Source organism: Biomphalaria glabrata, chromosome 14 (genome assembly GCF_947242115.1).
Source record: "Biomphalaria glabrata chromosome 14, xgBioGlab47.1, whole genome shotgun sequence".
Lineage (NCBI taxonomy): Eukaryota > Metazoa > Mollusca > Gastropoda > Planorbidae > Biomphalaria > Biomphalaria glabrata.
In genome coordinates, this window is record NC_074724.1 from 33,871,853 (window position 1) to 33,884,946 (window position 13,094).

The following is a 13,094-nucleotide window of genomic DNA, read 5'->3' on the forward strand; positions in this document are numbered from 1 at the left end:
GCTGGGTTGATTTTGTCTTCTGCTAAAATCCTAAGCTGGACTACACGTCGTTTGGCCAGATTTTTTAAACAAAAACTTTCGTGAAATGCCAATTAACAAATAATAAAAAAAAGATTAAAAAAAATAAATCTAGAATTTTTTTTAACTGTTTTTTTCTTCCTTTATTTTTGTTTAAATATGCGGGGGGGGGGGGGGGGGGAAGAGAATGATTTATTAATCTTGCTTTAATTTTAAAAAAATGTAGCTTTCAATTATTTTTTTTCCCTCCCCCAACTTTTGAAATTTTCATTGAAATATTCCCCCCCCCCCCCCACCAAGTGTCCTAAAACACCAGGAAAATTAATTCTCTCTTGCCTCTATTTCACACACCTCCCCTTTTCCCATTCCCCCCCCCCCTTGTAATTTAATGTCAGTGCTTTAAGGGAAGTAGCGCAGACCTGTAGAGAAGACACACACAAGACACGGTTGATTTGTATTGTCGCCATGATACCATGCACGTAGGCAGTCCTTTTGTATTTTTTTTTTAACGCAGCTGCGTTCTAGATAATGGAAGTAATTAGCATAAACGTTTCCTGACATTTAAAGAGTTAAAATATCTATCACAGTTATCGCCTCTATCTGGTGTTGTATTCACGTGACTGTGAGAACCTGGAATTTTGATGTCGTGATTAAAAATATGTACTATTGAAACATTGTTTATCTCTTTAGTTTATTTTAGTTGATGCTGATATATAGGCCTACATTGGAGGTAGGTGGCTGAGCTGTAAAGCGCTTGGCTTTCGAATCGGGGGTCCCGGGTTCGAATCCTGGTGAAAATTTGGATTTTTAATTACGGAATCTTTGGGCGCTTCTGAGTCCACCCAGCTCTAATGAGTACCTGACATTAGTTTGGAAAAAGTAAAAGTGGTTGGTCGTTGTGCTTGCCACATGTTACCCTCGTTAACCGTGGGCTACAGAAACATGCTTTTACATTAGAGACGCGGCGGCAGACTGGTAAATCACTTGGCTTCCGAGGGGTCCCGTGTTCGAATCTGCCCCATAGATCGCAAGGTCTGAAAGGGGAGCTCTACTTTTTAAAATTTATATATTTGGTTATGTCTGGGCCGTTGGGGCAAAATATGTAGGTCGTGGCTGCGAAGCCACGTGGAATACTACACTCTCACATTGATCTTAGGACTCTGAGCAGTGGGGTTGCTAAAGATTGGGGACCCTGGGGCGTGACCTTTTTAGGGGCCCTGCATTTTGAAATTCGACATAATTTGATGTAAAAAAAAATAATTAGGACATTCGATTGGGGGGACTTTTGAATTTGGACCTCCTCCCCCCGGGGCCCACACTAGCTACTCCACTGACTCCAAGTTAATCGTATGTATGCTTAAAAGAAAATCTCCATTTTAAAGTAAGATTTAACATAACGGTGATTTATTCATTTGTATTGGGCGGAAGGGAAAAGAGTTGTTTCTAAGGACGCTTACACAAAGAAACGATTAGCCACTAGGCAGGGTAATGTCAAAAAGTATGACACTCAACTTCCAATGTTTGATGTTACATCGTAAAGTAACGAAACAAAAAGATACATATTTATAACTTTTGTGTTGATTAGAATTAGATTCATATGGGTAGAAATCGAATAACATAGAACTTTTTTATAAAGTGTTAACGAGACTTTGCCTGATTCGCACTAGTTTGCAGTTATGAAAGAAATAAAGGCTAGTTAGTTCTTCCTTGTCTCAATTCCGTCAATAACTTCCTTTCGTTCAATGACATTTGGTTTGACAGTAAATGGCTTTAAAATACCATTTATTATTGATTAGAAATAAACTTCGCGGTAATATTTTAACGATGCACCGATCAAGTCTCTTACTTTCAAATATTTTACGACAATCTCAATCTCAACTGTTGGGGGGGGGGGGGAGGGTGGGAGGGGAGGTTACAGAGACTCGGGTGTAAACCCAAAAAATGCATCAATTATTTTTATCGCTTAATTTACTATAGAAGTATTTTAATATTCCAGACTATTATGTTTTACACTGGTTCCTAAACATTTTGCATTGCTATAACTGCTGTAGTAGGCTAGTAGAGACTAACAAAAACTTATTTGTCTGTTTAAATGCTAACTTTATCCATGTTAGATCGTCTATATATATATAGGCCTAAAAAGGAATTTTATTATCCCCTCTATCTGTTAATTAGCACATTCTTTCGACATGTCAGCAATGTGGGTTACTGGGTTACACTAACGAGACGGGCCTGACAAAACAATAACATTTACTATCCCATTAACTATTTCAAAATGTCTCTTTTTTCCTGTCTACTAGACCCCAACGCGAGTAATTGTACTACTGGTACTATTTACTAATTTAACAACAGGTCACATTAGGAGCGGGTGGCCTCAAGCTGGGAAACTCTGGCCTTACGGTTTGGAGACAGAACCATAAAACGTGCGGACCCAATGGAGATAGAGAAGATTAAACAGTAAAATGTCATCCTATCTATCAAGTGTTCGGTCACGTCGAACAGGGCGAGTAGCTTCAGTATTCACGTCGGGTAGGGCTGACTTAGGTTTAATGGTATATGAAATTTTAAACTTGACCAAACCGCTATTGTAGTGGCAGGCCTTAGTCTCCTATCGCTCGTTTGTGTTCTGCGTAATAAATTCCTGGACCATAATCCCCCGCACAAGATTGGTAAAGAGGATTGGCTGAAGACGAAACGTGACTACCATGAAGTCTAGAGGTGAAAAAAATGACGTTAATTTTTTTTTCATTTTTTTAAATCTCTTTAGGATTTCTGTAACGTTAGATGTCATGGTACATAAGACTGGACAACTAGGTCTACTTCTGTGTATCACTGCAACAAGAACCTGATTGTTAGTTGACATCCTCCCCCCCCCCGCCCCCCCCCCCCGCCCCCAAATTATTATTGGACAATATCATTAACTTACAATGTTTGTCTTTTTTTTTCTATTCTCTCTTTTGTTTCTATTTTTCTTTTTCGTCTCTTTCTCTGGTCTCTTCTTTCTTGATCTCTTCTCTTTTTCTCTTCGTTCTTTTTCTTATCTCTTTTCTTCTCGCCCCCTGTTTTTTTTTTTTGGCTATTTCTGATTCTTTTTCTCTTTTCATTCTTTATCCTCTCTCTCTCTTTTATTTTCTCGTTTACTCTTTCTCTGTTTCTTTTCTCTTTTTACAAAGCCTATAACAATTCACTCTGTCTTTCTGGTAACATTTTTTGTACGCGTCATTTTTCCCACTTCCCATTATAGGATCAAGTTGAGACTTTGGGCACAATTATTTACAAAGTATGAATAGAAAAAAAAAATATTGTTATTAAGGGCAATAAATCTTACATTATTAAGAGATATGGTTATAAATATAGAGTTCTTCCCCTTTGATAAGCCTTGTTTTAAAAGTATTTTTTTAATTATTTGGCTTGTTCTGTTGTCTCTTTCTCGCTATTTTTCTACCTTTTTTTTTTCTATTGTCTCTTTTTTCTTCTATCTTTTTTATCTTCTATCTTTTTCTCTTTTTTGTTGCTTCTCTACTTTTCTCTTCCATATTTCTTTTTTTTCTTTCTTCCCTCGTTTCGTTTTCTAACCCTCTTCTATTCACACTCTCAGCCTCTTTTATCTTTCTTCATTTTCTCTATGTTTCTCTTTTATCTCTATTTTTCTCTTTTCTCTCTTTCTGTTTTCCACCCCACCCCCCTCTCTCTCTCTCTCTCTCTCTCTCTAGTTTTCTCTTAATAATTCACATTAGGAATTATTTTGTTGTCTTCAAGTTTGGAGTGTTATTGTTGTAAATAGGGAAACCCTAAACTCCCCATTTAATTCCCCCCTTCTGACCCAAACCACACACGCACGCACACACACACACACACACAAATACATACATACTGTCAGGCCCCTCACATTTCGCGTCCATTCTAAAACACCCGGGACTTTTTTATTGCCGTTTAATGACGCTTTTAATAGTACTTCAAACTTAGTTGTTCTAAGACCAGCCCGGGGATGGGGGTGGGGAAATGATCACTAAACGCGTGATTCTTATTAAGTCCCCTACACTCCCCCCCCCCGCTTTTTTTTTTGTTTTGCCCCCCTTCTCTTCTTGATTTATACAACGTTATCGCCTCCCCTTATCAAGAACCATAACTGCGGTTGGGATTAAGTAGCTACTAAAAGAAAAACATAAAATTACTCTGGGGTTGACGGTGTCCTACTTCTGATCGTAGATCTCATGTGTCGACGCCAACATTTACATCTACACTCCCCACTCCCTCCACACCTTTCTTCACTTCATACATTCGTCAGCAATTACCCCCCCCCCCCACACACACACCCCTCTTCCCTCTTCTTACCCCCCAACTAAATCATAAATAGTTGTGATTTGTATGCAAAGATAAGAAAATTGGGTGCATCCATGAGTGTCAGCGTCGAACTTTCCTCCTGATTTCTCTCCCTTTTCCCCCACACAAGGATCTACTCTAGTGTGTCTCAATCTGTAGAGCGGCGTTCCCTTTCCGAAGAGCGACGTGCCGACATGCAAAAAAAAGGGGGGGAGGAGTGGAGAAAAAATCGCTTTTTTTTTTAAATTTTAAGGATACCCCCCACCCTTCCCCCCCCCCCCCCCCAAATTATGACCAATAGCCAACAGGGCTTTAAAAGGGTATCAGCGTTGCTGGTGAAAAAATGGCAAACGTCAGTTGTTTCAAATGGATCGAAGCTATCGTCTCAGATGAAGGAACCAAACCTGAACTACTGGCTCGAATTGAACAGTCCGCAAAGGTAAGACAAAAGCAGAGCCATCGACACCAAAATCAGTCTGATACGTTCCCTGGTCATGGCCACATTGTTATATGCTTGCGAGTCTTGGACGCTGACTGCATTGCAGAGCTAGAGAGGAGGATCCTAGCAATGAAATTGAGAATCCACAGAAGGATCCCAGGTATGACATTTAAAGACCGCATCACAAAGGAAGAGACTAAGAGACAGGGTTACTACAGCGATTGGACCCCACGATGACCTGATAGCTATCGTAAACAAACGTAAAGTAAAACTCTATGGTTATATTACAAGGTCTTCGGGGCTCGCAAAGACCTTCCTACAGGGAACAGTACCAGGAAAAAGAAGAAGAGGCAGACTGAGAAAGCGATGGGAAGACAACATAAAAGAATGGACGGGCCTGTCATTGAAAGAGGTTCTATCCAAGGCAAATGTCAGAGAGGAATGGAGAAAGACGGTCGACAAATCTTCCGTGGTCACAACTAAAAACTTGAGAAACACTGATCTACGCCATTCTGTACGTGGCACCACACACGTGGACCTATGACAATTAAATTGTGCTCTGCGGTAACCTGACACCCAGCAAATTGGGGATAATTAATGCACCGGGGCGCAACCATTTCCCTTATCCTGCCATCGAAACCAATGCACAGATACTATTAGCACCCTCGCTTTGCCTTTTGACCCGCTCCGAGTGCCGCTACCACAATCTTGTACATAACAGGGAAGACAAAAAGTCTTGGGCCTCATGCCGAGTTCATCTCTATTGAAAGAATTACAGTTTTTTTTCTTATGCCGACAATTATTAAAATCGCAACGTAGTGACATTGAAGGGAATGCGATGTATTATTTATAACTATCTAGCACGACCTTGTTGAGTTTAATATATTTTTTTTATGCTAATTAAGCAAACTATATTTCGATTGATTAAAGTTTGTGTATTGTCTACCTTATGATCATTCATACCCTTACACATGTTAAAGGTATTGCCAGAGTATAATATATATATATATATGCCACGTCTTAATTTGATTAAATTTCTAAAATTGAAGTTACGAAAGAAGGTTATGCACACATATCTATAAATTATATACTCTGAATTTCTATGCATGAGATTATCAATGGCCGCGAAAAGAGACCCGAAGAGGCCGTAAATTTAGTAAATCTAATTCTATCCTAGACTCTTAAAAAAACTGAATCAGTACGTTTGAAGCCAATCAACACTAGTTCATTATTTATATTCATTGAAAAACTCTTAGAAAACATAGTTTCAAGATTTAAACTCTACAGCTCAAGATCTAGATCTAGATCAGCGGTTCTCAACCTTTTATGCTCGGCGACCCCTTTTTACAATCCCCCCACTCTGCCGCGACCCCCCCTCTCCCCCGCAAATACACACAGCAATAGAAGAATAGACAAAACCAATCCATTTTTTCGAAGGTCTTTGGCGACCCCTGGCAAGTCGTCAATCGACCCCCAAGGCGTTGCGACCCACAGGTTGAGAACCCCTGATCTAGATCTAGTTTTAGACAGCATTTCTATATTTTGTCCCGCATACCGTAGTCTGGGTGTCACTGTCATAAAATCTATGGTCAGAAACTACCCCCACTAAATTTAAAGTTTAAATTAACAGAAAAGTCGAGAGATGTAACCTTCGGAAACGAAGTGTTTTGATGAATTTGTGCGAACATAAAACATGGGTGTGCAACCTATGCCATCTTACACTGTATGGTTCGCGCTGAAAGAGGTACCCAATTGACCACGTGAAGCACAAAGACTAATAAACACTGAAGCAAGTTCTATTTTTATAATGCAGTATTTCCAAACCTTTTTTTCTAACGAAACACTTTGCACATTAATAATAATTTAATTTGTAGAGCGCTGTTAACAAATATGATGTAGGCTCAAGGCGTTGTGATAACACTAAAAACATAATCATTAGAGCTATATTGAAGAAACTTATATAAACAAATTTTATCAGATAGATCTTAATATTCTTCTTGAATGTAGTGAAGCATGTTGTATATGTATGTTGAGTAGGCTATTTAGCGGAACATTTGGCTTATTTTATTTTACAGAGATTATTTCACGTGGTAGCCTACTAGTTGACTATTCCAGTAGTTCGTGGAACACATAATCAGGCCTCGCGGAACACCAGGGTTCCGCGGAACACGGTTTGGGGAAACACTGTTATAATGTAATCACAGAGTTCTTTTCCAATTGTTGACCATGTGAAGTGAGAACTCTGCCTCTATCACCACGGAGAGGGGAAAAAAATGTTGCTTGTGAAGATTTGAATAGGCCACTAATGTCGCTTGGTGTCTTTCAATACAGTATTAGGTTTAGCTCGATCTTGAACTGATACATCAAAATGCCGGTTAAAAAGATGCCGCCCACATTGTCTGGTATTGACCTCGCGTAAGTTTCGTCTCCTCCAACCCCCCCCCCCCCCCGCCTAGTCAATGGACCCCACTCCGTAAAGCGCGAAGGAGGAGAAGGTCAATATTTGTTTCCCACGTTGAACAAGTCTTTTTCGTGTCCTTTCAAGTACGCCGGTGACCGTCTCCTACATTTTGTTTTTTGCTTTTTGCATATCCGGGACGTGACTTTCTTCCAATTCCAGCAGCCATCTTGACTCACGCGCCAGGGCAGATCAAGGGGACGTAATCCCCTATGTTTAGGCGTATCAACTGCTTAGAGTTTCATCCCTTTCTTTTGAATTTTTGTCAAGGGGCGCACATTTGTCTTTTAGTGTCCAGAAACTATCCATGGATTATTGCGCGCAGCTAATGAAAATAGTGCGAGAACCGTCGTGACGCCTGCTTTGATCAGGTGTAAGTTTGAAGGATGGATATCCGAGGCGTGAATAAATGTTGGATCATGCTCCTATAGCAATCTCTCAATTCGTTATGAATGTAGCATAGTGTTGACTTGCCAGGCAAACATCCTCCGCGGTGAAGATTTAACGGATCTTTGAAATGCGGCCGCCTTAACATTATAAGTATACTTAAAGAGATTTGTAGCTTCCTCCAAAATAGATTGAAGTAGCGAAGAGTTAGTAAGACTCCATCCGGGAGGGCACGTCGCATGGAGTGGGTGGGTGCTGAAGTAGACAGGAACTTGATTATGGCTTTGGAATCATTATCGGAGTTCAAATGATGGTATAGGGCAGGGGTTCTCAACCTGTGGGTCGCGACCCCCTTGGAGGGCGATTGACGATTCGCCTTAGACCATCGAAAATATGGATTGTGTTTGTCTATTCTTCTATTGCTGTATGTGTGTGTGTGTGTGGGGGGGTCGCGGTAGAGTGGGGGGGGGGTATAAAAAGGGGTCGCCAAGCTAAAAAGGTTGAGAACCGTTGGCCTAGGGCGTGAATTATGTTCAATATAAAAAGGCTATGAGGAAGAGAAACCATGTTTCTTTGCAAACGGGTTTGTGTTTAGATTTGAGGCTTGGGTTTGACAGATTCAAAGTTTGGGATAACGAGCTGTTCACAAGACAGAGACAGAACCGTTGACGACAACAACCTGACTAGATTAACAACATGGTTGTAAGTTCATCCACACAAAATGTATAACGTAAGCTCTGAATGTGAAGTTTGGGAGTTTGTGTGTGTGTGTGTGTCATAGTGTATCTTCTTCCTCGTTCTCATGATTATGTTGGAGCGTTCAGGTGTCTTAGTGTATGAGTTTTCACTCTTTAAGTTACTGTCCTTCGTGTTCCTGTCCTGTAATGAAACGGAGGGGGGGGGGGGATAAAGAAGTTAGATGCAGAGATGACCACAGAGTAGGTAAGCCGTTCCATCTGTTTAAGAGCTTTGACTTTATTAAGTGCTGTAGATTTTATGAAGTCTTTGCGACCGTTCATTTCTTAAACGCTTTGACGCCAATACATATTGATATAAAATTATTTAGGAAACGACATTACACGTGATTATAGAACTTTTGTTCAACTCTTACTGTGAGATAGCCAGGCTGTCCCGTTCCTCCCGCACAGTGTTTGCACAAGCTCGTGAGAGCACTAAGTCTCTGTTCCAGCAGCCACTCAGCAGCGCGATACCTTCTTTTTTGAAATGCAATGCTTGAACAAAACATTGCTACAAATGTCATCGATACGCTAGTTTAAGCCAAAACCTGGGACACCGAAATAGTGACATATATTTTTATTTTCTTTTAGTTGATGTCGCTAAAAATGCAATCTGACAACGACCACATTTATTGTACAAATAACTTTTAAATTGAGTTTTTACAGCTGTCTGTCTGATGGGACGATATTTACATAATTTCCTACTCTCGTATCAAGCTGAAACTTGATATATGTATAAAAAATACTATTATTTGGTTTGTTTTACATGTTTCGGATCATAATTTTAAATAATTATATCCTAGCTCAAACCTCCAGCAGGACAACGCAGGATGGAGGAGAGCAGAGTTCGAACCGTGGATCATCGAAAAGGGACTTGAGAACGCATACTACACGACCAGGCAGTCATTTATCCTTTCCGCCATAGTTTACCACACTCTCGCCACACATCCACACACACAGGCTCGCACTAAATACACACACACACACACACATACAGCTGTTATAAACGTGTCTAAAATGGTGTTTGTACTTAGATTACCCTAGTTCCTTGCGAGTGATCAGCTCAAGTAAATCCAAGGGAAACAACTTAGTTTTACTTCTGCTTAAGAAAAAAAAGATTTATCGCATGTCTTCTGATATCGTAAATCCTCACCTTCTAGCTCAGAGGTTCTCAACATCTTTCATTCGCCTTTCCACATCGTTCTCAATTTCACCAAATATTTTCTGCAGGTTTTAGATTCCTTTTACAGAAAATTTGGACGATTTGTTGTCTTTTTTTTTTTGGTTCCAGAAATGTCTAACGCGCCATTTTTTCCCCTATATCTTTAATGCATCCATCCATCTTCTGCTTTGAAGGAAGGTCTGTAATTAATAAGATAAGAATTAATAGGATAATTTATCATCTAATCCCCTTAGCGTGTGATATTGATAGGCTCAAATTATCCTTTGGATACAAATCTGGATTTTTTGACTAATGCGTACATATTTACATATAAGGCAACAAAAAGTGATTTCCCTCTGTCTGTCGAATTCGGACTTTGGCTTAGTCTTTGTTACGCTATAAATGTTGTGTCATGGGTTTCAATTATTTATTTTTTTCTTTCTTTCCAGAAACAATGGAAAATGAATCTCGTCTGCACAGTCCCCTCGATACTCTGCATACTTTTGGTACACATGGCTAGTGCACTTCCGGTCAGCAAATGTCCGAGCGTGTGCCAGTGCAGCTCAGAGTACTACGTCTACTGCCAGTCCTCTGATATCGGCGACGACCAACTGGCGGGAGTCATCAGGGCGGTGCCGTCCACTGCCGTGCTGCTGGACCTGAGCTTCAATCGAATCACCCGCCTCGACCGCGAAGCTTTCCGCACCCTCCCGCAGCTGGAGATTCTCAACCTCGCCTCCAATCACATCAAGGAACTCGTCGAGGGCGTCTTCACTGGCCTCGGCAAACTCGAGGAGCTGAATCTCCGAGGAAACAAGGTGTCCACCCTTAGCAATACATCCTTTTACGGGCTGACAAGCCTGAAAGAGCTTCACCTTTGTGGGAACGACATAACCACGCTTCCTCCAAGCGTTTTCCAGAACCTCTCGTCCTTAGAAAAGCTGCACCTCCAGCGAAATGCCATCATTGAACTTCTGCCATGGTCGTTCATAGGCCTTGGTCGTCTGCAAAGGCTAAATCTTAGTCGAAATTTGCTCAAATCAATTTCCCGTAATACTTTCTCGGGCTTAATATCCTTGAAGAGGTTATCTTTATCGGGAAATTCCATATCGGAAATTTCCTCTGTTGATGCTTTTAAAAGTCTGGCCAATCTTGAAGAGCTTCTTCTACAGGACAATGAGATTGATAATGTGCTGTTTATGTTCGGCAATGACTTCTACTCTTCTTTGAACTTGGTGTCTCTCTCTGGCAACAAGATCACCTCCATTCCGTCCCATGTGTTCCCGAATATCCTTAATTTGAAGCGGATTGATCTCAGTTTTAACAGCATCCGCCATATCGGCGGTCAGTCTTTCAGAAATCTCTATTTAGAGACACTTCATCTCCATGGCAACAACCTGACGGAAGTCAGCAGGGAAATGTTCGACGGCGCAAGGCGTATATCGGAGCTGGACCTTTCGCGCAACAGAATTGACGACGTCAGCACCGGCGCCTTTGACAGCTTCCGGGAGACGCTGTTGAGTTTGGATTTACATTCTAATCAGTTGACTTCCGTTCATCCGGGTATGTTCCGGGGCATGCGTAGATTGAGGCTATGTAACATGGCGGCGAATGTGATTTCCGGTATTGAACAAGATTCTTTCAAAGACTTGGAGAAATTGGAAGAGCTCAACCTGTCTGGGAATAAATTCACAACGCTGTCCGCGGATTCGATCTCCGGACCCGTGGGATTAAGAAAACTGTACCTGGTCTGCAATCCGATGAGGAAGCTTGTAGGCTTTGTGTTCGATGATGTCGCGGACAAGATATTTATAGAGACCAACAGCACCATGCTGCAGCCGACGTCCGACTCTGTCACAGTGACCTGGCCCTACACGGAGGGGTCGCAGCTGTACTGGACCCTCTCTGTAGCCTGCATCACAACGGGCTCCTCCTGCTGGGTGCCGGCCTACGACGCCACCCTCCGGCCTTACGTCACGCAGGTGACCATTCGGGACCTGGCCCCCAATGCGGACTACTTCGTTTGCGTTAGTCCAGTGTTCTTGTCCACGGAGGTCAACGTCTCCCAGTGCGTGCACGTCCGGACTCAGCAGCCTCCCCCGAGCAATTTGCACCAAACTACAGCGCCCTATGATGGCGTGAGGAACTCTGCCCGTCCCTTGAGGACCTCCTTGTTTCACACAGTTTTCACTCTTTTGTTATTAGCCGCACCGCTCAGATGTCTCAAGTGACAATTTTGTTCTTAAATTATTTCTCACGTTGTTGATTTGTTGATTTTCTGTTTTTTGTTGAACTTGAAACTTAATTTATTTCGTTGCTTGTTGATGTATTTTTATTGCATCCACTTTCTCTTTGTCTCTGTTCTTGTTTTTATATTACCCTTCCCTATAGCATAATGAGCTATTCCTGAATGCTTCCCTACCTCCTGGTACATTTCTTTGAGTGTAATACCAAAGATTTTGCTGTTTACCACAAGTCCACACGCACATTTTCATCTGTCCACATTTTTACTGTAAAAAAAAAAACACATAATTTTGCGGCTTTGCCATGTTTCGACATATCCATTGCTGGCAAACCAGATGGGGGTTTCATCACTATTTTCTTTCATTATTTTATGCCTGGGTGGTGTCCACCTGTGACGTCTTCTTATTTCAAGGTTGTATCCTCCAGTGACGTCATTTAAAAATTTTTTTTTTATTGTAAAACTATAAAAAGGGAAAAGGGTCTTTTAGCTGCATATTCCAAGAAGCCATGTGTGTTGGCGGTAGAAACCAGATAGTTAACTCTCTATTTGCTTCATTATTGTAGCTTAGGTGGTGTCCACCTTTGACATCTATATTAAGGTTGTATTTCCCCCCCCCCCCCCCCCTCATGATATCATTCATTTATTTTTGCTAGTAGAATGTCATTTTGCTGCATAATTCAAATTAAGTCAGACGTGAGGGGGCTAGCAGGAGACCATAAATCGTGTCTATCGTAAGGCACCTTCAATGTGTCTTAAACACCCAATTTTCAAAAATCTTCAGGCATTATTGTCACCATTTTTTTAAAATAGTTTAAAACGATTTCTTTTAAATATTCTTTTTTTTTATTTTTTAGAATCATATATATATAAGCATACATAAAGTGGCAATTATCCTTATCACTCCCCCCCCCCCCATGCAGTAATATGTTGGTATGATATATCAAATGCATTAGTAAAATTCTGTATATAGGTGAGAGATGTCGCACTGACTCCAAATGTTACCCACTTTAAAACCTGCGAGATAATTACGCTAGATCCTTCCCCGCCCCTTTTTTTCACTTCTCATCTCGGCCATTTCACGCCCCCCCCCCGCCCCCTTTTCTTTTTTTTTTCTCTCTTTAATTTCGTGAATGAACTAGAAACCTCCACAGTGTGTCGCCACGTACAGTCACTTGATAGAAGCGCATTTTATTATGATGTACTGTAAGCACTATCACTCCAAAGGCAAAGAGCCTTGCGGACCTAGGCCAACATTTTTATACAAGCTTTGAATTGTGTTTAAATTAAAGTAAATGGATCAAAGAACAACTTTGAGCGTTAGGTTA

At 41.1% G+C, this 13,094-nt stretch overlaps 1 protein-coding gene across 2 annotated transcripts in view; it reads left to right on the forward strand.

Moving 5' to 3' along the window:
- LOC106078093 (insulin-like growth factor-binding protein complex acid labile subunit) overlaps nt 1–12,378 on the forward strand; it is a 55,237-nt gene extending 42,859 nt beyond the window's left edge. For both annotated transcript variants that reach the window (XM_056010190.1, XM_056010191.1), the window contains exon 2: nt 9,974–12,378. In XM_056010190.1, the coding sequence (XP_055866165.1) occupies nt 9,986–11,755 (1,770 nt within the window). In that variant the 5' untranslated portion in view covers nt 9,974–9,985 and the 3' untranslated portion in view covers nt 11,756–12,378. The remainder of the gene's footprint in view (nt 1–9,973) is intronic.
- The last annotated feature ends 716 nt before the right edge of the window (nt 12,379–13,094 follow it).